This window comes from Eurosta solidaginis, chromosome 5 (genome assembly GCF_040869045.1).
Source record: "Eurosta solidaginis isolate ZX-2024a chromosome 5, ASM4086904v1, whole genome shotgun sequence".
In the NCBI taxonomy this organism is placed as follows: Eukaryota; Metazoa; Arthropoda; class Insecta; order Diptera; family Tephritidae; genus Eurosta; species Eurosta solidaginis.
Genome location: NC_090323.1, coordinates 39,929,269 through 39,955,413, shown reverse-complemented (window position 1 = coordinate 39,955,413; position 26,145 = coordinate 39,929,269). Strand labels below are relative to the sequence as shown.

The following is a 26,145-nucleotide window of genomic DNA, read 5'->3' as shown; positions in this document are numbered from 1 at the left end:
TTGATCATAGATCGAATAAACTAAACTAAATACCACTTCGCAAAGTCTCCGTCTAAACCACCTGCAAAAATCTCTCTTAAAATATACAAACTTTCTTTCCCATACGTAATGCTAATATACCTGAAATAATTGTACTGCGAATTGTTTAATGCCACAAGATGGTAACTTCCTCTTTTTGTTAACTTCGGTTGCAACTGCTTTTTGATCGGCTGCTGCCGCTGCCGAAGCACAGAAAAAATCCAAATAAAACCAATGTGCTAGTTCAATTTGAAAGCAAATCCTTATCATATTATTCAATTCCATATCGGGAACATTAATAATAAAACGACTTGCTAAATCATCAAGTATATCGGACGGAATTTGTGAACCATTCTTAATGCATGCATTTCCGCTTCCCGAACAGCTGGTCACAGAAGAACTGTGCAGTAAAACGGGAGTGCCTGTGGAAACTTTTGATGTTGTAAATATAGTGTTCGTTGTTGTTTCTGTTGCTACAGATGGTGTGGCCTTAGTACATGACGTTGGTGGTGATGTAGATAACAATGTTGATGCTGATAACAAAGGTAGGGTTGAAACCGATGACGTTGATGAAGTTGCTGATAATGATGATGGTATTGATGACGTCGACGATGAAGATGGTTCTGAACTTGTGGATATATTCAAACTTTTATTTGTTTTATTTTTAGCTTTTTTGTCGTTTGTACTTATTTTTGTTGCTGTTATTTTTAATGCTGCCAATAATTCCGATGATTGTGAATGATTACTTGTATGTTGATTATATTGCTGCTGACTTATTTCGCTGCTACCATTGTGCTTGGTTGATTTCACAGTACCCTTTAGCAACTTATGTTTACCATTAACGTGTGACTTGTCTTTGCTCCCGCTATTCACATTTAGTGCATTCTTCAGGGTTAATGAGGCTAAAGCATTCACTTCATCTTTGCAGCGTTCCGCTGGTGTGGCAAACAAATTTAGAATGCTATGACCATCGCCTATGATATTACTTTTTCCAACATGAAATTTTTCTTTACAAATATTCTCATTATGATCCAAAATTGATGATGTAGGAAATGTTTCTCCTAAATCAATTGTAGATGTAGCGTGTTGCGTAGACGACGCAATGGCCGAATTCAGAGCTATTTCCATTACTCGCATACTACTTTGCGTCTTCTTTATATGTTTAAATTTAAGGTGTTTGTTGTTGTTGTTAATTTTGCACGTCTCTTTTCACAATTTTCTTTTCAACTTTTCACAATATTTCTTTAAAACTTAAAAAAGCATTAAAAATTAAAAACGCAATTTTTCTGCTTTCAAAGTCAATATATGATAGCGAGTAGAGCTGGAAAAAATATCGATAGAACATCATCGATAGTTTCAAAACTTGTGAGATGTCTATAGCATTAATCAATTAAATTGAATTTTAAATTTGTAGCGAATTCAGCGTAAAAGCCCCGACACAAGCACTTTTTCATATAGATGAGTTTAACACAAGCTTATGCATTGAGTAGATTGCACGTATTTTTATGGAGAATGGTAGAATGAGCGACACTGGCGCCATCTGATATTGAAAAGTAGCCATCTCCCAAATTTTGTTACAAGCAAAGCATAAGAAGAAGAATATGCCATTTGTTTTGGTTAAGGGTGTTGACACACTTTGCAAGTGAAATTATTTTTCCCACTAGTTGGTAAATTTTCTAACATTTTTCGCAGGTAAAAACTGTAATATAACAAATGAATACGACACGAAATATGTTAGCAAGTATCTTTGTTGTAAGGGGATAATGTTTATACCAGTGAATGGGCAAGGCGCAATAAACTTCAATTGCCACGTCTGAAGTTCCTTCATATTTACAAACGCAACATCTTGGTTGATTGTGGCGATGTTATTGGAATGCATAAGCTTGTGTTATACGCATCTATATGAAAAATGTCATTGTGGCACCGCCTTACATGCCAACCTAATTTAAACGCACGCAAGTCATTTTCTGTCAAAAATGTCTCATGCACATACAACTTGTATGAGAGCAACCCAAATTGAATTTGCTGCATGAAAACCTAACTCGATTTCCAATTTCTGTTCTGCGTGACATTTAGATTTGACGTTTGCACACATGCCTTACATTGTCGCAACGCATGCTTATTAGGGTTAGGGCAAAAAACGACGGTTGTTTGCGTGCGCTAAAAAACCGCAGTGCGGTTTTATTAGGTTGGCATGTTAAGCGGGAGTTAATCAGCTGTTTATCGTTACGACGGCAAACCAAAAAACAATTGGTTGGCTATGATACGGTTACGACGGCACCAATAATCGATTACATTGATTCCCATAAGGTTGGTCGAATCAGCTGTTATAAGGTTATCGATACGCTTACCGATAAAGCACCAATGTCTCCAGCTTTAATAGTGTTAACTGGTAAAAATGCTAAAAACAAGTAGTACTTTACATTAGGAGTCGACTACGTCTAAATTTGCTTTTAGTGTACCACTAACGATTCCTGATAAAATTTACATTTTTTTAATGAGGTACAAGACCAATTATTTTTTTGTGCAAAAACTAAAGCCTCCGGAAGATAGAAAGTTTTAGCATCTAGGAGGATCCCTCTACCATCTCTAATTTATGCTTATTCTCAAGGTGTGGTGCACTAATGGAAAATTTTACCCTAACTGCTAAGTTTCCACCCCCGGTTTGGGAGCACTCCGAGGTAATTTTTTATACTCAGCGTGCTTTCCACACAGAGTATATTAACGGATAACGGTTGCTTGTACAGGTATAAAGGAATCGAGATAGATATAGACTTCCATATATCAACATTATCAGTATCGAAAAATAATTTGGTTGAGCCATGTCCGCTAACACGACAACCTGAGTAAATATTGAGATATCTTCACTAAATTTTGTACACTGGACCCAGAATAGATTGGTACTGAAAATGAGCGAAATCGGATGATAACCACGCCCAATTTTTTATATATATAAAATTTTGGAAAACATAAAAAATGGACAATTTAGTAAATAATACACCTAGAATATTGAAATTTGACATGTGGACTGATATTGACTCTTGATAAAAATTTGCAAACTGTTTTTAAAAAGGGCGTGGCACCGCCCACTTGTAATAAGACCAATTTTATAAATATTATTAATCATAAATCAAAAATCGTTAAACCTATCGTAACAAAATTCGGCAGAGAGGTTGCCTTTACTATAAGGAATGCTTTGAAGAAAAGTTAACAAAATCGGTTAAGACACGCCCACTTTTATATAAAAGGTTTTTAAAAGGGTTACGGACGAATAAAATAAGATATATCTTTGCAAAAAAGAGCTTTATAACAATGGTATTTCATCTCCAAGTGGATTTATAACAATAGGAAAAACTTCAGATTTTAAAAAATGGGCGTGGTACCGCCCCTTTATGACTAAGCAATTTTCTATTTTACGGGAGCCATACCTCGAAGTAATAAAATTAAGGGATCTTATTAAAATTGGGTACACACATTTTCCCTATAGCAAGAAATATTTCTAGAAAAAATGGACGAGATCGGTTAAAGACCACGCCCACTTTTATATAAAAGATTTTTAAAAGGGTCGTAGGCGAAAATAATAAGCTATATCATAGCGAAAAAGAGCTTTGTATCAATATAATTTTACTTTCTAAATTGAATTATGACATTAAATTGGAAAACACTTATTTATTTATTTATGGGTGTGGCACCGCCCCTTTTTGGTCTAGGAAATTTTCCATGTTTCGGAAACCATAACTCGAAGAAAAATTTACATATCGTAACAAAATTGGGTACACATATTTTCCTTATAGCAGAAAATATTTCTAGTAAAAATGGACGGGATCGGTTAAATGCGACGGCAAATCTAATCTAATATACATCTAATATATCTAATCTAATATCTAATATATATTATAAATGGGAAAGTTTGGATGTTAAGATGTTTGGATGTTTGTCCAGACGTTTGTCTTTGTGACTCAATAACGCAATAACGGCTGGACCGATTTGGATGAAATTTTGCACACATATAGCCAATAGTCTAGAAGGATCTATTAGCTATATATTTTTCAAAAGGGGCGTGGTCCCCGCCCCTTAGGGACAGTTATAATTTAATTATTATATTTTTTCGTCTTTGCGACTGAATCACGCCAGAATGGCTACACGGATTTTGATGAAATTTGGGACACAGACAGTAGTCTACTAGCGAAATTTTTTTCGAACATGGAAAGAGGGGTGGGGGTCCCACGACCCCTTCGAGAAATTATTTTTCATAATTTTTACACATTATAACTTTACGTATACTGGCCTTCACCAATATCACAGACTCAAGGGGTCAAATAAGTTGAGGGCTTACAAAGTAAGCAGTGACACCCTCCGCCCGCCCCCCTTTATCTCCCCCTCTGCTGTAAAATCCATAAATTGTTATAACTCAATCTAAATTTTCTCCTAAATCAATAGTTTTTGGTATCTGGTACATACAGAACGAGATCTAGACAATTTTGGAGGAACGATCAGTGGTCCTCTCCTCTACTCCAGCCATCCGCCACCCATCAATTGTTTTTATTAGCACGCTTTTATTAGCTTTACCTGTATGTTTCTATCTAACTTTTTATTCGCTCCAATGCGCCTGCTGCCTTATTAACATGGTTTTATAATTAGCTTCACCTTATTTGTAATCCCGTAAGGGTCATATCGAAACCCTTCCGGGATCATTTCTGGATGGTTTTCGGGATCCGTGGGGGATCTCGTCGGGGTCATATGGGGACTTTTTCGGGATCATTTGGGGGCTCTTCCGGCATCATTTCTGGATGGTTTTCGGGAGCCGTCCGGGATATCGTCGGGGTCATTTGGGGACTTTTTCGGGATCATTTGGGGGCTCTTCCGGCATCATTTCTGGATGGTTTTCGGGATCCGTCCGGGATCTCGTCGGGGTCATTTGGGGACTTTTTCGGGATCATTTTGGGGCTCATCCGGCATCATTTCTGGATGGTTTTCGGGATCCGTCCGGGATCCCGTCGGGGTCATTTCGGGACTTTTTCGCGACTAATAAGGGATCATTTGGGAACCCTTTCGGCATCATTTCTGGATGGTTTTCGGGATCCGTCCGGGATCCCGTCGGGGTCATTTCGGGACTTTTTCGCGACTAATACGGGATCATTTGGGAACCCTTTCGGCATTATTTCTGGATGGTTTTCGGGATCCGTCCGGGATCCCATTAGGGTAATTTCGGGACTATTAGGGGATCATTTGGGAACCTTTCCGGCATCATTTCTGGACAATTTTCGGGATCCGTCCGGGATGCCGACGAGGTCATTTCGGGACTATTTCGGGATCATTTGGGATACCTACCGGCATCATTTCTGGATGGTTTTTGGGATTCGTCCGGGATCCCGTCGTGGTCCTTTCGGGACTTTTTTTCGACTAATACGGGATCATTTGCGGACCCTTTCGGCATCATTTCTGGATAGTTGTCGGGATCCCGTCACGGTCATTTCGGGACTATTAGGGGATCATTTGAGGACCTTTCCGGCATCATTTCTGTATTGTTTTCGGAATCCTTTCGGGATCCCGTCAGGGTCATTTTGGGACTTTTTCGGGGCTAATACGGGATCAATTGGTGATCCTCTAGGGGTCGTTTCGTGACTTTTTCTGTTTTATTTCGGGATCATTTGGGGACCCTTCCGGCATAATTTCTTGATGGTTTGCCGGATCCATCAGGGTCATTTCGGGACCATTTTGGGATCATTTGGGGACCCTTCCGAGATCATTTCTGGATCCGTCCGGGATGCCGTAGGAGCCATTTCGGGATTTTTTGTTACTTTTCCGGGATAGTTTTTGGACCCTTCCGGGATCATTTCTGGAACTGTGCGGGATCCCATCTGGGTCATTTCCGGACTATTTCGGGATCATTTTGGGATCCTTCCGGAATCATTTCTGTATGGTTTTCGCGATCCGTCGTTGATTCCCTCGGAGCCATTTCGGAACCTTTTCTGGAGTATGTCGGGATCATTTGGGGCTCTTCCGGCATCATTTCTGGATGGTTTTCGGGATCCGTCGGGGTCATTTGTGGACTTTTTCGGGATCATTTGGGGGCTCTTCCGGCATCATTTCTGGATGGTTTTCGGGATCCGTCCGGGATATCGTCGGGGTCATTTGGGGACTTTTTCGGGATCATTTGGGGGCTCTTCCGGCATTATTTCTGGATGGTTTTCGGGATCCGTCCGGGATCCCATCAGGGTAATTGCGGGACTATTAGGGGATCATTTGTGGACCTTTCCGGCATCATTTCTGGATAATTTTCAGTATCCGTCCGGGATGCCGACGAGGTCATTTCGGGATTATTTCGGGATCATTTGGGATACCTACCGGCATCATTTCTGGATGGTTTTTGGGATTCGTCCGGGATCCCGTCGGGGTCATTTCGGGACTTTTTCTCGACTAATACGGGATCATTTGCGGACCCTTTCGGCATAATTTCTGGATAGTTGTCGGGATCCGTTCGGGATACCGTCACGGTCATTTCGGAACTATTAGGAGATCATTTGAGGACCTTTCCGGCATCATTTCTGGATAGTTTTGGGAATCCTTTCGGGATCCCGTCAGGGTCATTTCGGGGCTTTTTCGGGATCATTTAAGGATGGCTTTCAGGATTCGTCCGGGAACCCGTCAGGGTAATTTCTGGACTTTTCCGAGACTATTTCGGGATCATTTTGGGACCTTCCCAAGATCATTTCAGGATGGATTTCGGGATTTGTCCGGGATGCCCTCAGGGTCATTTTGGGACTATTAGGTGAGCATTTGAGGACCGTTCCGGCATCACTTCTGGATGGTTTTCAGTATCCGTTCAGATTCCCGTCGGAATAATTGCGGGACTTTTTCGGGATCATTGGGGTCCCTTCCGACATCATTTCTGGATGGTTTTTGGGATTCGTCCAGCATCCCGTCGGGGTCATTTCGGGACTTTTTCTCGACTAATACGGGATCATTTGCGGGCCCTTTCGGTATCATTTCTGGATAGTTGTCGGGATCCGTTCGGGATCCCGTCAGGGTCTTTTCGGAACTATTGGGAGATCATTTGAGGACCTTTCCGGCATCATTTCTGGTTAGTTTTCGGGATCCTTTCCGGGTCCCATCAGGGTCATTTCGGGACTTTTTCGGCATCATTTAAGATTGGTTTTCAGGATTCGTCCGGGATCCGTCAGGGTAATTTCTGGACTTTTCCCAGACTATTTCGGGATAATTTTAGGACCCTCCCAAGATAATTTCTGGATGGATTTCGGGATCTGTCCGGGATGCCGTCAGGGTCATTTTGGGACTATTAGGTGATCATTTGAGGACCTTTTCGGCATCACTTCTGGATGGTTTTCGGTATCCGCTCAGGATCCCGTCGGAATTATTGCGGGACTTTTTCGGGATCATTTGGAGTCCCTTCCGGCATCATTTCTGGATGGTTTTTGGGATTCGTCCGGCATCCCGTCGGGTTCATTTCGGGACTTTTTCTCGACTAATACGGGATCATTTGGGAACCCTTTCGGCATCATTTCTGGATGGTTTTCGGATCCGTCCGGGATCCCCTCGGGGTCATTTCGCGACTTTTTCGGGGTCATTTGGGGTGCCTTCCGGCATCATTTCTGGATGGGTTTCGGGATCCGTTCGGGATCATTTCAGGACTATTAGGGGATCATTTGAAGACCTTTCCGGCATCATTTCTGCATAGCTTCCGGGATTAGTCGGGGATCATTTCGGGACTATTAGGAGATCATTTGAAGACCTTTCCGGCATCATTTCTGCATAGCTTCCGGGATCCGTCGGGGATCTCGACGGGGTCATTTCGGGATCATTTCTGCATAGTTTCCGGGGTTCGTCCGGGATCCCGCCGGGGTCATTTCGGGACTTTTTCGGTACTATTTCGGGATAATTTTGGGACTCTTCCGGGATCATTTCTGTATAGTTTTCGGGATCCGTCCGGGATCCCGTCGGGGTTATTTTAGGATATTTTTGGGACTATTCCGGGATCATTTCGGGACTTTTTCGCGAACATTTAGGGACCTTTCAGGCAACATTTCTGGATAGGTTTCGGGATCCGTTCGGCATCCAGTCGGGGTATTTTCGGGATCCTTTGCGTAACTTTGAGAGATAAATTCTTGATGGTTTCCGGGATCATTACGGGACTTTTTCGAGGTCATTTTAGGTCCCTTCCGCTATTATTTCTGGATGGTTTTCGGGATCCGTCCGGGATCCCGTCGGGGCCAATTCGCGACTTTTTCGGGATCATTTGGGGTCCCTTCCGGCATCATTTCTGGATGGTTTTCGGGATCCGTTCGGGATCATTTCGGGACTATTAGGGGATCATTTGAAGAATTTTCCGGCATCATTTCTGCATAGTTTCCGGGATCCGTCGGGGATTCGACGGGGTCATTTCGGGTCTATTTCGGGATCATTTCTGCATAGTTTCCGGGGTTCGTCCGAGATACCGTCGGGGTCATTTCGGGATTTTTTCTCGACTAATACGGGATCATTTGGGGCCCTTCCAGCATCATTTCTGGATGGATTTCGGCATCCATCGTGGATCCCGTCTTAGTAATTTCGGGACTTTTTCTCTAATAATACGGGATTATTTGGGGACCCTTTCGGCATCGTTACTGGATGGTTTTCGGGATCCGTCCGGAATCCGCGCGGGATCATTTCGGGACTCTTAGGGGATCATTTGAGGACCTCTCCGGCATCATTTCTGCATAGTTTCCTGGATCCGTCGGGGCTCTCGACGGGGTAATTTCGGGTACCTACCGGCATCATTTCTGGATGGTTTTTGGTATCCGTCCGGGATCCCACCGGGTCATTTCGGGACTCTTTCGGGATCATTTGGGGTACCTTCCGGCATCATCTCTAGATAGTTTTTTGGATCCCGTCGGGGTCACTTCGGGACTTTTTATCGACTGATACGGGCTCAAATGGGGACCCTTTCGGCATCATTTCTGCATAGTCTGCGGGATCCGTCCGGGATCCCGTCAGGGTCATTTCGGGACTATTAGGGGATCATTTGAGGACCTTTCCGGCATCATTTCTGGATAGTTTTCGGGATCCGTCCGGCATAATTTCTGGATGGTTTTCGGGATCCGTCAGGAATTCCGTCGGGGCCACTCCTATACTTTTTCGGGACTAATACGGGATGATTTGGCGAGCCTTTCGGTATCATTTCTGGATGGTTTTCAGGATCTGTACGGGAACCCATAAGGGTAATTTCGGGACTTTTTCGGGACTATTTCTGAATCATTTTGGGACCCCTCCTGGTTAATTTCTGGATGATTTTCGGGATCTGTCCTGGAATTTTAGTTTCATCTTGGGACCCTTCCGGGATCATTTTAGGTCTCTTCGCAAACGGTAGTTCAGCACACATGCCTTTTTAAATTATGAGCTTTTATGGCCGTGGATATGCTGCTAATTATTCGTAATTAAAATTGGGTATGTTTTATCTTCAATCTAACACAGCTTTTTCATTCTATAATCGTGTAAGGAACTGTTATAACTATAATTACACTTTTTGTAATATTTTAACCAACTAAATACCCGAAAAAGCAACACTATTTTCGTCTAAAAAATTCTCGTTTTAGCTAATTGTAGTTTCACTCCTTTGTTCTATGAGTAGTAATTCTTTCACCCCTTTCATATCAGTTAATTTAATTTAAAAACAAAATGTATTTTTTTTTATTCGAAAAAACTGTATTGTACTATTCATGAAAGCGTGCCTTTCAGCTTATCTTCTCATTTAGTTCTTTTTTTACTCAATTACAAAAATAAAATACATTAGACAAAAATAATTTTTAAACAGATAACTTGATAAGCAGGCTAACGTAAATAGCCCATATATTTTATTTTCTCCTTGCGGACGGGGCCGCGGGTAAAGGCTAGTATATTATAAATGGGAAAGTTTGGATGTTAAGATGTTTGGATGTTTGTCCAGACGTTTGTCTTTGTGACTCAATAACGCAAGAACGGCTGGACCGATTTGGATGAAATTTTGCACACATATAGCCAATAGTCTAGAAGGATCTACTAGCTATATATTTTTCAAAAGGGGCGTGGTCCCCGCCCCCTAGGAACAGTTATAATTTAATTATTATATTTTTTCGTCTTTGCGACTGAATCACGCCAGAATGGCTACACGGATTTTGATGAAATTTGGGACACAGACAGTAGTCTACTAGCGAAATTTTTTTCGAACATGGAAAGAGGGGTGGGGGTCCCACGACCCCTTCGAGAAATTATTTTTCATAATTTTTACACATTATAACTTTACGTATACTGGCCTTCACCAATATCACAGACTCAAGGGGTCAAATAAGTCGAGGGCTTACAAAGTAAGCAGTGACACCCTCCGCCCACCCCCTTTATCTCCCCCTCTGGTGTAAAATCCATAAATTGTTATAACTCAATCTAAATTTTCTCCTAAATCAATAGTTTTTGGTATCTGGTACATACAGAACGAGATCTAGACAATTTTGAAGGAACGATCAGTGGTCCTCTCCTCTACTCCCGCCATCCGCCCTCCAGCAATTGTTTTTATTAGCACGCTTTTATTAGCTTTACCTGTATGTTTCTATCTAACTTTTTATTCGCTCCAATGCGCCTGCTGCCTTATTAACATGGTTTTATAATTAGCTTCACCTTATTTGTAATCCCGTAAGGGTCATATCGAGACCCTTCCGGGATCATTTCTGGATGGTTTTCGGGATCGGTCCGGGATTGCGCCGGGGTAATTTCGGGACAATTTCGGGATCATTTTGGGACCCTTCCGGGATCATTTCTGTATAGTTTACGGGATCCGTCCGGGATCCCGTCGGGGTTATTTTGGAACATTTTCGGGACTATTCCGGAATCATTTCGGGACTATTTCGCGATCATTTGGGGACCCTTCCGGCATCATTTCTGGATGGTTTTCGGGATCCGTGCGGGATCTCGTCGGGGTCATATGGGGACCTTTTCGGGATCATTTGAGGGCTCTTCCGGCATCATTTCTGGATGGTTTTCGGGATCCGTCCGGGATATCGTCGGGGTCATTTGGGGACTTTTTCGGGATCATTTGGGGGCTCTTCCGGCATCATTTCTGGATGGTTTTCGGGATCCGTCCGGGATCTCGTCGGGGTCATTTGGGGTCTTTTTCGGGATCATTTTGGGGCTCATCCGGCATCATTTCTGGATGGTTTTCGGGATCCGTCCGGGATCCCGTCGGGGTAATTTCGGGACTTTTTCGCGACTAATACGGGATCATTTGGGAACCCTTTCGGCATCATTTCTGGATGGTTTTCGGGATCCGTCCGGGATCCCGTCGGGGTCATTTCGGGACTTTTTCGCGACTAATACGGGATCATTCGGGAACCCTTTCGGCATCATTTCTGGATGGTTTTCGGGATCCGTCCGGGATCCCATTAGGGTAATTTCGGGACTATTAGGGGATCATTTGGGAACCTTTCCGGCATCATTTCTGGATAATTTTCGGGATCCGTCCGGGATGTCGACGAGGTCATTTCGGGACTATTTCGGGATCATTTGGGATACCTACCGGCATCATTTCTGGATGGTTTTTGAGATTCGTCCGGGATCCCGTCGGGGTCATTTCGGGACTTTTTCGCGACTAATACGGGATCATTTGCGGGCCCTTTCGGTATCATCTCTGGATAGTTGTCGGGATCCGTTCGGGATCCCGTCAGGGTCTTTTCGGAACTATTGGGAGATCATTTGAGGACCTTTCCGGCATCATTTCTGGTTAGTTTTCGGGATCCTTTCCGGGTCCCATCAGGGTCATTTCGGGACTTTTTCGGTATCATTTAAGATTGGTTTTCAGGATTCGTCCGGGATCCGTCAGGGTAATTTCTGGACTTTTCCCAGACTATTTCGGGATAATTTTGGGACCCTCCCAAGATCATTTCTGGATGGATTTCGGGATCTGTCCGGGATGCCGTCATGGTCATTTTGGGACTATTAGGTGATCATTTGAGGACCTTTTTGGCATCACTTCTGGATGGTTTTCGGTATCCGCTCAGGATCCCGTCGGAATTATTGCGGGACTTTTTCGGGATCATTTGGTGTCCCTTCCGGCATCATTTCTGGATGGTTTTTGGGATTCGTCCGGCATCCCGTCGGGTTCATTTCGGGACTTTTTCTCGACTAATACGGGATCATTTGCGGGCCCTTTCGGCATCATTTCTAGATAGTTGTCGGGATCCGTTCGGGATCCCGTCAGGGTCTTTTCGGAACTATTAGGTGATCATTTGAGGACATTTCCGGCATCATTTCTGGATAGTTTTCGGGATCCTTTCGGGGTCCAGTCAGGGTCATTTCGGGACTTTTTCTCGACTAATACGGGATCATTTGCGGGCCCTTTCGGCATCATTTCTAGATAGTTGTCGGGATCCGTTCGGGATCCCGTCAGGGTCTTTTCGGAACTATTAGGTGATCATTTGAGGACATTTCCGGCATCATTTCTGGATAGTTTTCGGGATCCTTTCGGGGTCCAGTCAGGGTCATTTCGGGACTTTTTCGGGATCATTTAGAGATGGCTTTCAGGATTCGTCCGGGAACCCGTCAAGGTAATTTCTGAACTTTTCCGAGACTATTTCGGGATAATTTTGGAACCTTCCCAAGATCATTTCTGGATGGATTTTGGGATCAGTCCGGGATGCCGTCAGGGTCATTTTGGTATTAGGTGATCATTTGAGGACCTTTCCGGCATCACTTCTGGATGGTTTTCGGTATCCGATCAGGATCCCCTCTTTTACGGAATCATTTGGGATTCCTTCCGGCATCATTTCTGGATGGTTTTCGGGATTTGTCCGGGATCCCGTCGGGGTTATTTCGGGACCTTTTCGGGGCTAATACGGGATCATTTGGGGATCCTCTAGGGGTTGTTTCGTAACTTTTTCTGTATTATTTCGGGATCATTTTGGGACCCTTTCGGCATAATTTCTTGATGGTTTTGCCGGATCCATCAGGGTCATTTCGGGACCATTTTGGGATCATTTGGGGACCCTTCCGAGATCATTTCTGGATCCGTACGGGATGCCATAGGAGCCATTTCGGGATTTTTTTGTTACTTTTCCGGGATCGTTTTTTGCACCCTTCCGGGATCATTTCTGGATCTGTGCGGGATCCCATCTGGGTCAATTCCGGACTATTTCGGGATCATTTTGGAATCCTTCCGGAATCATTTCTGTATGGTTTTCGCGATCCATCGTGGATCCCCTCGGAGCCATTTCGGAACTCTGGAGTTAGTCGGGATAATTTAGGGACCCTTCCTGGATATTTTCTGGATGGTATTTGAGATCCGCCCGGGAGCCCGTCAGGGTCATTTCGGAACCTTTTCGGGATCATTTTGGAACACCTTCAGGGATCATTTCTGTGTGGTTCTCTGGATACGTCTAGAATCGTGTCGCTCTCATTTCGGGTTTTTTTGGGACTATTCGGGGAACTTTTGGAGGACCCTTTCGGGGCATTTCTGGATGGTTTTCGGGATCCGTCCGCGATAGCGTTGGGGTCATTTCGTAGCTTTTTCTGGATAATTTCGGGATCATTTGGGATCCTATCAGGTTATCAGCTCATTTAGTTCTTTTTTTTACTCAATTACAAAAATAAAATGCATTAGACAGAAAACAAAATTTTAAACAGATAATAAGCAGGCTAACGCGAATAGCCCATATATTTAAAATTTTCCTTGCGGACGGGGCCGCGGGTAAAGGCTAGTATATTATAAATGGCAAAGTTTGGATGTGAAGATGTTTGGATGTTTGTCCAGACGTTTGTCTTTGTGACTCAATCACGCAAGAACGGCAGGACCGATTTGGATGAAATTTTGCACACATATAGCCAATAGTCTAGAAGGATCTACTAGCTATATATTTTTGAAAAGGGGCGTGATCCCCGCCCTCTAGGAACAGTTATAATTTAATTATTATATTTTTTTGTCTTTGCGACTGAATCACGCCAGAATGGCTACACGGATTTTGATGAAATTTGGGACAAAGACAGTAAGTAGTCTACTAGCGAAATTTTTTTCGAACATGGAAAGAGGGGTAGGGTCCCACGACCTCTTCGAGCAATTACTTTTTAATAATTTTTACACATTATAACTTTACGTATACTGGCCTTCACCAATATCACAGACTCAAGGGGTCAAATAAGTCGAGGGCTTACAAATTAAGCAGTGACACCCTCCGCCCCCCCTCCCCTCTTTATCTCCCACTCTGGTGTAAAATCTATAAATTGTTATAACTCAATATAAATTTTCACCTAAATCAATAGTTTTTGGTATCTGGCACATACAGATCGAGATCTAGACAATTTTGGAGGAACGATCAGTGGTCCTCTCCTTTTACTCCCGCCATCCGCCCTCCTTCAATTGTTTTTATTAGCACGCTTTTATTAGCTTTACCTGTATGTTTCTATGTAACTTTTCATTCGCTCCTACGCCTGCTGCCTTATTAACATGGTTTTATAATTAGCTTCACCTCATATGGAGACCCTTGCGGGGTCATTTCTGGACGGTTTTCGGGATTCGTCCGGGATCCCGCCGGGGTAATTTCGGGACTTTTTCGGGACTATTTCGGGATCATTTTGGGACCCTTCCGGGATCATTTCTGTATAGTTTTCGGGATCCGTCCGGGATCCCGTCGGGGTTATTTTGGGACATTTTCGGGACTATTCCGGAATCATTTCGGGATTATTTCGCGATCATTTGGGGACCCTTCCGGCATCATTTCTGGATGGTTTTCGGGATCAGTCCGGGAACCCGTCGGGGTACTTTCGGGATCATTTGCGTGCCTTCGATAGATAAATTCTTGATGGTTGCCGGGATCATTACGGGACTTTTTCGGGGTTATTTTGGGTCCCTTTAGGCATCATTTCTGGATGGTCTTCGAGATTCGTCCGGCTTCCCGTCGGGGTCATTTCGGGACTTTTTCGCGACTAATACGGGATCATCTGGGGACCCTTTCGGCATCATTTCTGGATGGTTTTCGGGATCCGTCCGGGATCTCGTCGGAGTAATTTGGGGACTTTTTCGGGATCATTTGGGGGCTCTTCCGGCATCATTTCTGGATGGTTTTCGGGATCCGTCCGAGATCTCGTCGGGGTCATTTGCGGACTTTTTCGGGATCATTTGAGGGCTCTTCCGGCATCATTTCTGGATCGTTTTCGGGATCCGTCCGGGATCCCGTCGGGGTCATTTCGGGACTTTTTCGCGACTAATACGGGTTCATTTGGGAACCCTTTCGGCATCATTTCTGGATGGTTTTCGGGATCCGTCTCGGATCTCGTCGGGGCCATTTGGGGACTTTTTCGGGATCATTTGAGGGCTCTTCCGGCATCATCTCTGGCCTGTTTTCGGGATCCGTCCGAGATCTCGTCGGGATCATTTGGGAACTTTTTCGGGATCATTTGGGGGCTCTTCCGGCATCATTTCTGGATGGTTTTCGGGATCCGTCCGCGATCCCGTCGGGGTAATTTCGGGACTTTTTCGCGACTAATACGGGATCATTTGGGAACCCTTTCGGCATGGTTTTCGGGATCCGTCCGGGATCCCGTCGGGGTCATTTCGGGACTTTTTCGCGAATAATACGGGATCATTTGGGAACCTTTTCGGCATGGTTTTCGGGATCCGTCCGGGATCCCATCAGGGTAATATCGGGACTATTAGGGGATCATTTGGGGACCTTTCCGGCATCATTTCTGGATAACTTTCGGGATCCGTCCGGGATGCCGACGAGGTCATTTCGGGACTATTTCGGGATCATTTGGGATACCTACCGGCATCATTTCTGAATGGTTTTTGGGATTCGTCCGGGATCCCGTCGAGGTCATTTCGGGACTTTTTCTCGACTAATACGGGATCATTTGCGGACCTTTCGGCATCATTTCTGGATAGTTGTCGGGATCCGTTCGTGATCCCGTCACGGTCATTTCGGGACTATTAGGGGATCATTTGAGGACCTTTCCGGCATCATTTCTGGATAGTTTTCGGAATCCTTTCGGGATCCCGTCACGGTCATTTCGGGACTACTTCGGGATCATTTTGGGACCTTCCCAAGATCATTTCTGGATGGATTTCGGGATCTGTCCGGGATGCCGTCAGGGTCATTTTGGGACTATTAGGTGATCATTTGAGGACCTTTTCGGCATCACTTCTGGATGGTTTTCGGTATCCGTTCAGGATCCCGTCGGAATAATTGCGGGACTTTTTCGGGATCATTTGGGGTCCGGGGGTTTCCGGCATCATTTCTGTATGGTTTTTGGGATTCGTCCGGCATTCCGTCGGGGTCATTTCGGGACTTTTACTCAACTAATACGGGATAATTTGCGGGCCCTTTCTGTATCATTTCTGGATAGTTGTCCCGAACGGATCCCGTCAGGGTCTTTTCGGAACTATTAGGAGATCATTTGAGGACCTTTCCGGCATAATTTCTGGATAGTTTTCGGGATCCTTTCGGGGTCCCATCAGGGTCATTTCGGGACTTTTTCGGCAACATTTAAGATTGGTTTTCAGGATTCGTCCGGGATCCCGTCAGGGTAATTTCTGGACTTTTCCGAGACTATTTCGGGATCATTTTGGGACCCTCCCAAGATCATTTCTGGATGGATTTTGGGATCTGTCCGGGATGCCGTCAGGATCATTTTGGGACTATTAGGTGATCATTTGAGGACCTTTCCGGCATCACTTCTACATGGTTTTCGGTATCCGTTCAGGATCCCGTCGGAATAATTGCGGGATTTTTTCGGGATCATTTGGGGTCCCTTCCGGCATCATTTCTGGATGGTTTTTGGGATTCATCCGGCATCCCGTCAGGGTCATTTCGGGACTTTTTCTCGACTAATACAGGATCATTTGCGGGCCCTTTCGGCATCATTTCTAGATAGTTATCGGGATCCGTTCGGGATTCCGTCAGTGTATTTTCGGAACTATTAGGAGATCATTCGAGGACCTTTCCGACATCATTTCTGGATAGTTCTCGGGATCCTTTCGGGGTCCCGTCAGGGTCATTTCGGGACTTTTTCGGGATCATTTAAGGATGGCTTTGAGGATTCGTCCGGGAACCCGTCAGGGTAATTTCTGGACTTTTCCGAGACTATTTCGGGATAATTTTGGGACCTTCCTAAGATTATTTCTGGGTGGATTTCGGGATCAGTCCGGGATGCCGTCAGGGTCATTCTGGGACTATTAGGTGATCATTTGAGGACCTTTCCGGCATCACTTCTGGATGGTTTTCGGTATCTGTTCAGGATCCCGTCGGATTCATTGCGGGACTTTTTCGGGATCATTTGGGGTCCCTCCCAAGATCATTTCTGGATGGATTTCGGGATCTGTTGGGGATCCCGTCAGGGTCATTTAGGGATGCGTTCGAGATCCCGTCAGGGTCATTTCGGGACTTCTTCGGGACTATATCGGGATCGTTTCTGGATGGTTTACGGGATCCGTAAAGGGCCCCTTAAGGCTAATTTCGGGACTATCAGGTGATCATTTGAGGACCTTTCCGGAATCACTTCTGGATGATTTTCGGTATCCGTTCGGGATCCCGTCAGAATCAATGCGGGACTTTGTCGGAATAATTTGGGATCCCTTCCGGCATTATTTCTGGATGGTTTTCGGGATTTGCTCGGGATCCCGTCGGGGTTATTACGGGACCTTTTCGGGGCTAATACGGGATCATTTGGGGATCCTCTAGGGGTCGTTTCGTGACTTTTTCTGTATTATTTCGGGATCATTTGGGGACCCTTCCGGCATAATTTCTTGATGGTTTGCCGGATCCATCAGGGTCGTTTCGGGACCATTTTGGGATCATTTGGGGACCCTTCCGAGATCATTTCTGGACCCGTCCGCGATGCCGTAGGAGCCATTTCGGGATTTTTTGTTACTTTTCCGGGATAGTTTTTGGACCCTTCCGGGATCATTTCTGGATCTGTGCGGTATCCCATTTGGGTCATTTCCGGACTATTTCGGGATCAATTTGGGACCCTTCCGGGTTCATTTCTGTATGGTTTTCGCGATCCGTCGTGGATCCCCTCGGAGCCATTTCGGAACTTTTTCTGGAGTATGTCTGGATAATTTAGGGACCCTTCCTGGATATTTTCTGGATGGTTTTTGAGATCCGCCCGGGAGCCCGTCATGGTCATTTCGGAACCTTTTCGGGATCATTTTGGAACACCTTCAGGGATCATTTCTGTGTGGTTCTCTGGATACGTCTAGAATCGTGTGGTTGTCATTTCTGGTTTTTTTGGGACTATTCCGGGAACTTTTGGAGACCCTTCCGGGGCATTTCTGGATGGCTTTCGGGATCCGTCCGCGATAGCGTGGGGGTCATTTCGTAGCTTTTTCTGGATAATTCCGGGATCATTTGGGATGCTATCATTTAGTTCTTTTTTTTTACTCAATTACAAAAATAAAATGCATTAGACAAAAAAAAAAAAATTTAAACAGATAACTTGATAAGTAGGCTAACGCGAATAGCCCATATATTTAAATTTCTCCTTGCGGACGGGGCCGCGGGTAAAGGCTAGTATATTATAAATGGGAAAGTTTGGATGTTTGTATGTTTGTCCAGACGTTTGTCTTTGTGACTCAATCACGCAAGAACGGCTGGACGGATTTGGATGAAATTTGGCACACATATAGCCAATAGTCTAGAAGGATCTACTAGCTATATTTTTTTGAAAAGGGGGGAGGTCCCCGCCCCCTAGGAACAGTTATAATTTAATTATTGTATTTTTTCGTATATGTGACTGAATCACGCAAGAACGGCTTCACGGATTTTGATGAAATTTGGAACACAGACAATACTCTACTGGCGAAATTTTTTTCGAACATGGAAAGGGGGCGGAGGACCCACGACCCCTTCGAATAATTACTTTTTAATAATTTTTACACAGTATAACTTAACGTATACTGACTTTCACCAATATTACAAACTCAATGGGTCAAATAAGTCGAGGGCTTACAAAATGAGCAGTGAAACCACGCTCCCCCTCCTCTCCCGCTCTGGTGCAAAATCTATAAATTGTTACAACTCAATGTAAATTTTCTGGTAAATCAATAATTTTTGGTATCTGGCTCATACAGATCGAGATCTAAACAATTTTGGAAAAACGATCAGGGGTCCTCTCCTTCTCCTCCTGCCATCCGCCCTCCCTCAATTGTTTTTATTGCCACGCTTTTATTAGCTTTACCTGTATGTTTCTATGTAACTCTTCATTCGCTCCAACGCCCCTGCTGCCTTATTAACATGATTTTATAATTAGCTTCATCTTATTTGTAATCCCGTTAGGGTCATATCGAGACCCTTCCGGGATCATTTCTGGATGGTTTTCGGGATCCGTCGGGGATCCCGCCGGGGTCATTTTGAGACATTTGCGGGACTATTCCGGGATAATTTCTGGACTATTTTGCGATTATTTGGGGAACCTTCCGGCATCGTTTCTGGATGGGTTTCGGGATCCGTCCGGCATCCATTCGGGGTATTTTCGGGATCATTTGCGTACCTTTGAGAGATAAATTCTTTATGGTTTCTGGGATCCCTACGGGACTTTTTCGGGGTCATTTTGGGTCCCTTGCGGCATCATTTCTATTTAGGGATCATTTGGGGTATCTTCCGCCATCATTTCTGGATGGTTTTCGAGATCCGTCCGGGATCCCGTCGGGGTAATTTCGGGACTTTTTCTCGACTAATACGGGATCCTTTGGGGGCCCTTTCGGCATCATTTCTGAATGGTTTTCGGGATCCATCAGGGCCATTTCGTGACTATTAGGGGATCATTTGAGGATCTTTCCGGCATCATTTCTGGATAGTTTTCGGGATCCGTCCGGGATCCCGTCGGGGTCTTTTGAGGACCTTTTCGGGATCATTTGGGGTCCCTTCCGGCATCAGTTCTGGATGGTTTTCGGATTCCGTCCGGGATCCCGTCGGGGTCATTTCGGGACTTTTTGGGAATTATTTGGGGTCCTTTCCGGCAACATTCTGTAGGGTTTTCGGGATTCCGTCCGGGATCCAGTCGGGGTCATTTCAGGACTTTTTCGGGATCATTTGGGGTACCTTCCGGCATCATTTCTAAACGGTTTTTGGGATCCCGTCGGGGTCATTTCGGGACTTTTTCGCGACTAATACGGGATCATTTGGGGGACCCTTTCGCCATAATTTCTAGATGGTTTTCGGGATCCCGTCAGGGTCATTTCGGGACTATTTGGGGATCATTTGGGAACCCTTCCGGCATCATTTCTGAATAGTTTCCGGGAGCCGTCGGGGATCCCGTCCGGGTCATTTCGGGATTATTAGGGGATCATTTGAGGACCTTTCCGGCATCATTTCTGGATAGTTTTCGGGATCCGTCCGGGATCCCGTCGGGGTCTTTTGAGGACCTTTTCGGGATCATTTGGGGTCCCTTCCGGCATCAGTTCTGGATGGTTTTCGAGATTCGACCGGGATCCCGTCGGGGTCATTTCGGAACTTTTTCTTGATGGAATTTGGGACACAGACAATAGTCTACTAGCGAAATTTTTTTTGAGCATGGAAAGGGGGTGGGGTTCCCACGACCCCTTCGAACAATTACTTTTTAATTATTTTTACACATTATAACTTTACGTATACGGGCCTTCACCAATATTACAGACTCAATGGGTCAAATAAGTCGAGGGCTTACAAAATGAGCAGTGACACCCTCCGCCCCCCTTATTCCCGACTATTTCGGGATCATTTTGGGACACTTCCGGCATTATTTCTTTATGGGTTTCGGGATCCGTCCGGGATCCCGTCGGGGTTATTTTGGAACATTTTCGGGACTATTCCGGGATAATTTCGGAACTATTTCGCGATCATTTGGGGACCCTTCCGGCATCATTTGTGGGTGGGTTTCTGTACCCGGCCGGCATCCCGTCGGGTATTTTCGGGATAATCTGCGTACCTTTGAGAGATAAATTCTTTACGGTTTCCGGGATCACTACAGGACTTTTTTGGGTCATTTTGGGTCCCTTCGTAATCATTCCTGGATGGTTTTAGGGATCCGTCCGGGATCCCGTCCAGGGATCGGGGCCATTTCGGGACTTTTTCGGGATTATTTGGGGTCCCTTCCGGCATCATTTCTCCATGGTTTTCGGAATCCGTCCGGGATCCCGTCGAGGTAATTTCAGGGCTTTTTCGGGATCATTTGGGTACCTACCGGCATCATTTCTCGATGATTTTCGGGATCCGTACGGGATCCCGTCACGTTCATTTCGGTACTTTTTCGGGATCATTTAAGCATGGTTTTCAGGATCCGTCCGAGATCCCGTCAAGGTAATTTCTGGTCGTTTCCGAGACTATTTCAGGATCATTTTGGGACCCTTCCAAGATCATTCCTGGATGGATTTCGGGATCTGTCCGTGATCCCGTCAGGGTCATTTCGGGACTATTTCGGGATCATTTTGAGGTACCCACCGGCATCATTTCTGGATGGTTTTCGGTATTCGTCCGGGATCCCGTCGGGGTAATTTCAGGACTTTTTCGGGATCCGCCCGTGATCCCGGCAGGGTCATTTCGGGATCATTTGGGGATAACTTGGGAACCTTTCTGGCATCATCTCTGGATAGTTTCCGGGATCCGTCGGGGATCCCGTCAGGGTCATTTCGGGACTATAAGGGGATCATTTCATCTTTCGTCGTTCTTTAAGGGGACCATTTTACCTTCCGGCATCATTTCTGTATACTTTTCGGGATCCGTCCGGGATCCCGACGGGGTCATTTCGGGCCTATTTCGGGATTACTTTGGGGTACCTACCGGCATCATTTCTGGATCGTTTTCGGGATCCGTCCGGGATCCCGTCGGGGTCATTTCACTACTTTTTCGGGATCATTTGAGGTCCATTCCGGCATCATTTCTGGATGGTTTTCGGTATCCGTCCGGAATCCCGTCGGTGTCATTTCGGGACTTTTTCTCAACTTATACGGGATCATTTGGGGTCCCTTTCGGCATAACTTCAGGATGGTTTCCGGGATCCTGTCAGGGTCAATTTGGTACTATTAGGGGATCATTTGAGGACCTTTCCGGTATCATATCTGGATGGTTTTCGGTATCCGCACGGGATCCCGTCGGGGTCATTTCGGGACTTTTACGGTATCATTTGGGGTCCCTTCCGGCATCTTTTTCGGGACTGTTCCGGGATCATTTGGGGATCTTTCCGGGATAATTTCTGGATTGTTTTCGGGATCCCGTCATGGTAATTTCGGAAGTTTTTCAGGCCTTTTCGCGGTCAATTTCGAACCCTTCAGAGAGCAATTCCGGATGACTTTCTGAATCCGTCCGGGATCCCGCCGGTGCCATTTCGGGACTTTTTCGGGATCACTTTGGGACTCTTCCGGGATCATTTCTGGACGGTTTTCGGGATCCGTCCGGGATCCCGTTGGGGTCCTTACGGGGCATTTTCGGTACAATTTCGGGATCATTTTGTGAACCTTCCGGGATCATTTCTGTATAGTTTTCGGGATCCGTCCGGGATCCCGTCGGGTTTATTTTTTACTTTTTCGGGAAAATGTCAGGGTAATTTCGAGACTGTTGCGGGATCATTTGGGGATCCTGCCGGGATAATTTCTGAATGGTTTTCGGTATCGGTCCGGGATCCCGTCAGTGTCATTTCGGAGCTTTTTCGGGACTATTTCGGAATCATTATGGGACCCCTCCGGGATAATTTCTGGGTGATTTTCGGGATCTGTCCGGGATCCCGACGGTTTTTTCGGGACTTTTTTCGGACTATTTCTGGATTATTTGCGGACCTTTCAGAGCTCATTTCTGGATGATTTTCGGAATCTGTCCGGGATCCCGTCGGAGTTATTTCGGGGCAATTTTGGGACCCTTCCCGGATAATTTCTTCATGATTTTCGGGATCTGTCTGAGTTTTTTCGTGACTTTTTCCGGGCTATTTCCGTATCATTTGCTAACCCTTCAGAGATCAATTCTGGGATCCCGTCAGGGTCATTTCGGGACTTTTCGTGACTACTTCGGGATTATTTTGGGACCCTTCCGGCATCATTTCTGGATAGTTTTCGGGATTTGTCCGGGATGCCGTAGGCATCATTTCGTGACTATTTTGGTGTCATTTAGGGACCCTTCCGGCATGATTTTAGGTCTCTTCGAAACCGGTAATTCAGCGCACACGGCCGTGGATTTACTGCAAATTATTCGTAATTACTTTGACATAAACAATTTTTAAACAGACAACTTGATAATCAGGCTAACTTGAAGAGCACATATATTTTATTTTCTCCTTGCGGACGGGGCCGCGGGTAAAGGCTAGTTAGATATAAAACAGGTTTAAAAGGTTCAAAAGGGTCGTAGACTAGAACAATAACCTATAGCTTAGCAAAAAATTATTTTGAATCAATGATATTTCACTTTTCTAGTTTTATTGTAACAGGAAATGTGGAGACATTTTTTTTTAAACGGGCGGTACCACTTGTTATGTAGAAAAGTAATTTATCTGAAATGAAATGTACAATTGAAGCTCACGCCTAGTATATAATGTGCGGTTACACCCGAACTAAGACACCTTTACTTGTTTTTCGTGGCTACCGCCACGGTGATGCACAATTTTTTTTCTGGGTACCAACACAACAACAACCACATGAAAATCGCCCACTTCAACCGCAAATATCTCCGGACAGCGATACAATTGCGATATACTTCGGATTATTGTTCTCGAGATTAATACGCGTCTTTTGATACCTCACTTGAAAATCTTGGCCCAACTTTAGGGTGGGGCCCCTAAACTGCACTACTACCAAATTTTTAACTCAGAGTTAACCTGACATGAGGGGTTAAATTCATACATTTTTGACAAATTTTTGGAATTAACTCCCGAGCTAAAAAAAATAACCGTTCTGCAAGTGGGCCTAAGCCATACAACCTGTTAGTATTTTCGGAACCCAATAGTACCATCGATAGATTGGGAAATTATCATGCTTCAACTATATACAGGTTGGCTGATCTGTAAAGCAACAAAATATGTCTGTTCAAATTGTCAAAATGTGTGTATTGGTGTTGGTGCGAATGCGGTTTTTATCGACTTAAAGAGAGAATTTGAAACTATAGACAAAATATAATGATTAAAAAATTAGAAAAATTGGAATTAGGGGCAACGAGCTGCAGTGTTTTCAGAGCTTTTTAGGTAACCGAAGACAAAAAACAGCCATTGAGTCGGTTGCCTCGGAAGAGACACAAGGATCGGTTTTGGCACCGGTCCTTTTTTAACATATATAAAAATGATATATCTTCGGCGCTAAAACATAGTAAAATAAGGATGTTTGCGGATGACGCACTACTCGAAGTAAGTGAACTTGATATCATGTTAGCTAGGAGCAAAATGCAGGAAGACTTGAACACCCTATACAGGTGGCTTTGTAACAATAAGCTTAAACTTAATGTTAATAAAACCCATTTTATGGTCATATCTAGAGCGATGAATAAGGAATCTTGTAATATCAAGCTAAAAATAATGAACTCAAACATTAACGAAGTTAAAACTTTCAAGTATTTAGGGGTTCAGATTGATAATAAATTAAAATTTAATGATCATATTGATTATATAGTTGCCAAAATAGGCAAGAAAATTGGTTTTTGGAAAAGGTCATGCAAATTTATCAGTAGAAAATACAAACTGAAAGTGTATAAATCCATCATAGAGCCGCATTTCATATATTGTCCCACAATATTCTTTATGGCCAATGTAACTCAGGTAGATGAGCTACAAGTTATGCAAAATAAAGCTATGAGATTTATATTAAACATGAGGTATGATACTCCCATTAATTAACATGATAGAAGTACTAAACTGGTTGAGTATAAAACAGCTCATATTCTACCACAGTATGAAATTTGTATTTAATATTAAGCACGGTAAATTACCAACATACCTCAGCGAAAAGCTTAGATATGTAAATGATGCACATTCATACGTAATCTGAGAAAACAATAATTTTAGATTACCTCTTTTCAAAACAGAAGTGGACAAGCAAAATATATTTTATAAGGGCCTGAAATATTTCAATGAACTTCCTAATCACATAAAAAGTAGTAATAACTTCAATACTTAAAAAAAAAAGTTTATTTGAGCATTGTAAAACCCTTCCAATAAGATAAAGTTTTTTTTTTTTCTTTTATTTTTTACATGACATACCGATACTGGAGCGCGAAAAGGGAATGGTAATACTGGTAGCAGCAAAATACAATGCACCCGGCCCTAAGGAAAAGAAAATCAGTCGCCACCTGTAACTCCAGACAGTTCCAACAACAAATTTCGCTGGAATTCGGTATTTTCAGCATATATTTACTGTTGCTGATCGGGATCACTCGCATTCCGACAGCATTAATATAACAATAAAATTATATGATGTGTAACCAAAATAAGGTCAAAAAAAATTTGGAGTAGGGGGGATTGGAAACACGTCCTTTTCAACCTCCCAATATATTTTGAGATGTGCTGATCGGAATCTTCATGCGTTCCGACAGCGTATTTACTAAACAAAGTTGAGGGGTGATTGGGTACACTTCAATTTCCAACATCCAAAGACATGTTTAGCTGTGTTGATCGGAGACCAATACATTCCGACAGCTTAAAATACAAATATAATTGAAAAATATAAGTTCCAAAATTTGTTGCCTTAAGCTGGGAGCCCTGGAGGATTGGAAACGCGTCCTTTCCAACCTTCCTTAAATAACTAGCTCCCAGACACGTCCGTTTGTTACGCCAGTAAATATGCTGATCGGAATCACATGGCATTCCAACAGCATATTCAATAGAAATAAATAATATAATAATGAATTGTACTTAGTAGTTTAAGTTTTAGGCCTAAACAGCCGTAATAATAAATAAATTAAATTAAATTAAAAAACATAAAACTTTGTAGTTTTTGTATGTGTAAGTAAAATGTTGTCAATGTGTTGGTTTCATTTTGAGTTTGCCATCTCTTTTGACAATCCCTTCGACCATGGAATGACAAATAAAATCAGCTGATGAGATGAGCCAACCTGTATAATTGAACCATGGAAATTATCAAAAATTATAGTTTTCCAGCTCAAGTGGCGAGTAAATTTATTTCGACGAAGTGAAAGCTTCGTCAACGACAAAGGCCTAAAGCGATTT

At 43.9% G+C, this 26,145-nt stretch overlaps 1 protein-coding gene across 3 annotated transcripts in view; it reads right to left on the bottom strand.

Moving 5' to 3' along the window:
• DCP2 (decapping protein 2) overlaps positions 1-26,145 on the bottom strand; it is a 52,151-nt gene that overhangs the window by 25,555 nt on the left and 451 nt on the right. The window contains exon 2 of one of the 3 annotated variants that reach the window (XM_067788498.1): positions 121-1,339. In XM_067788498.1, coding sequence (XP_067644599.1) covers positions 121-1,155 — 1,035 coding nt within the window. In that variant the 5' untranslated portion in view covers positions 1,156-1,339. Of the gene's footprint in view, positions 1-120; positions 1,344-26,145 lie in introns of those variants that run through there. The other 2 variants (XM_067788499.1, XM_067788500.1) reach the window with 2 other exon arrangements.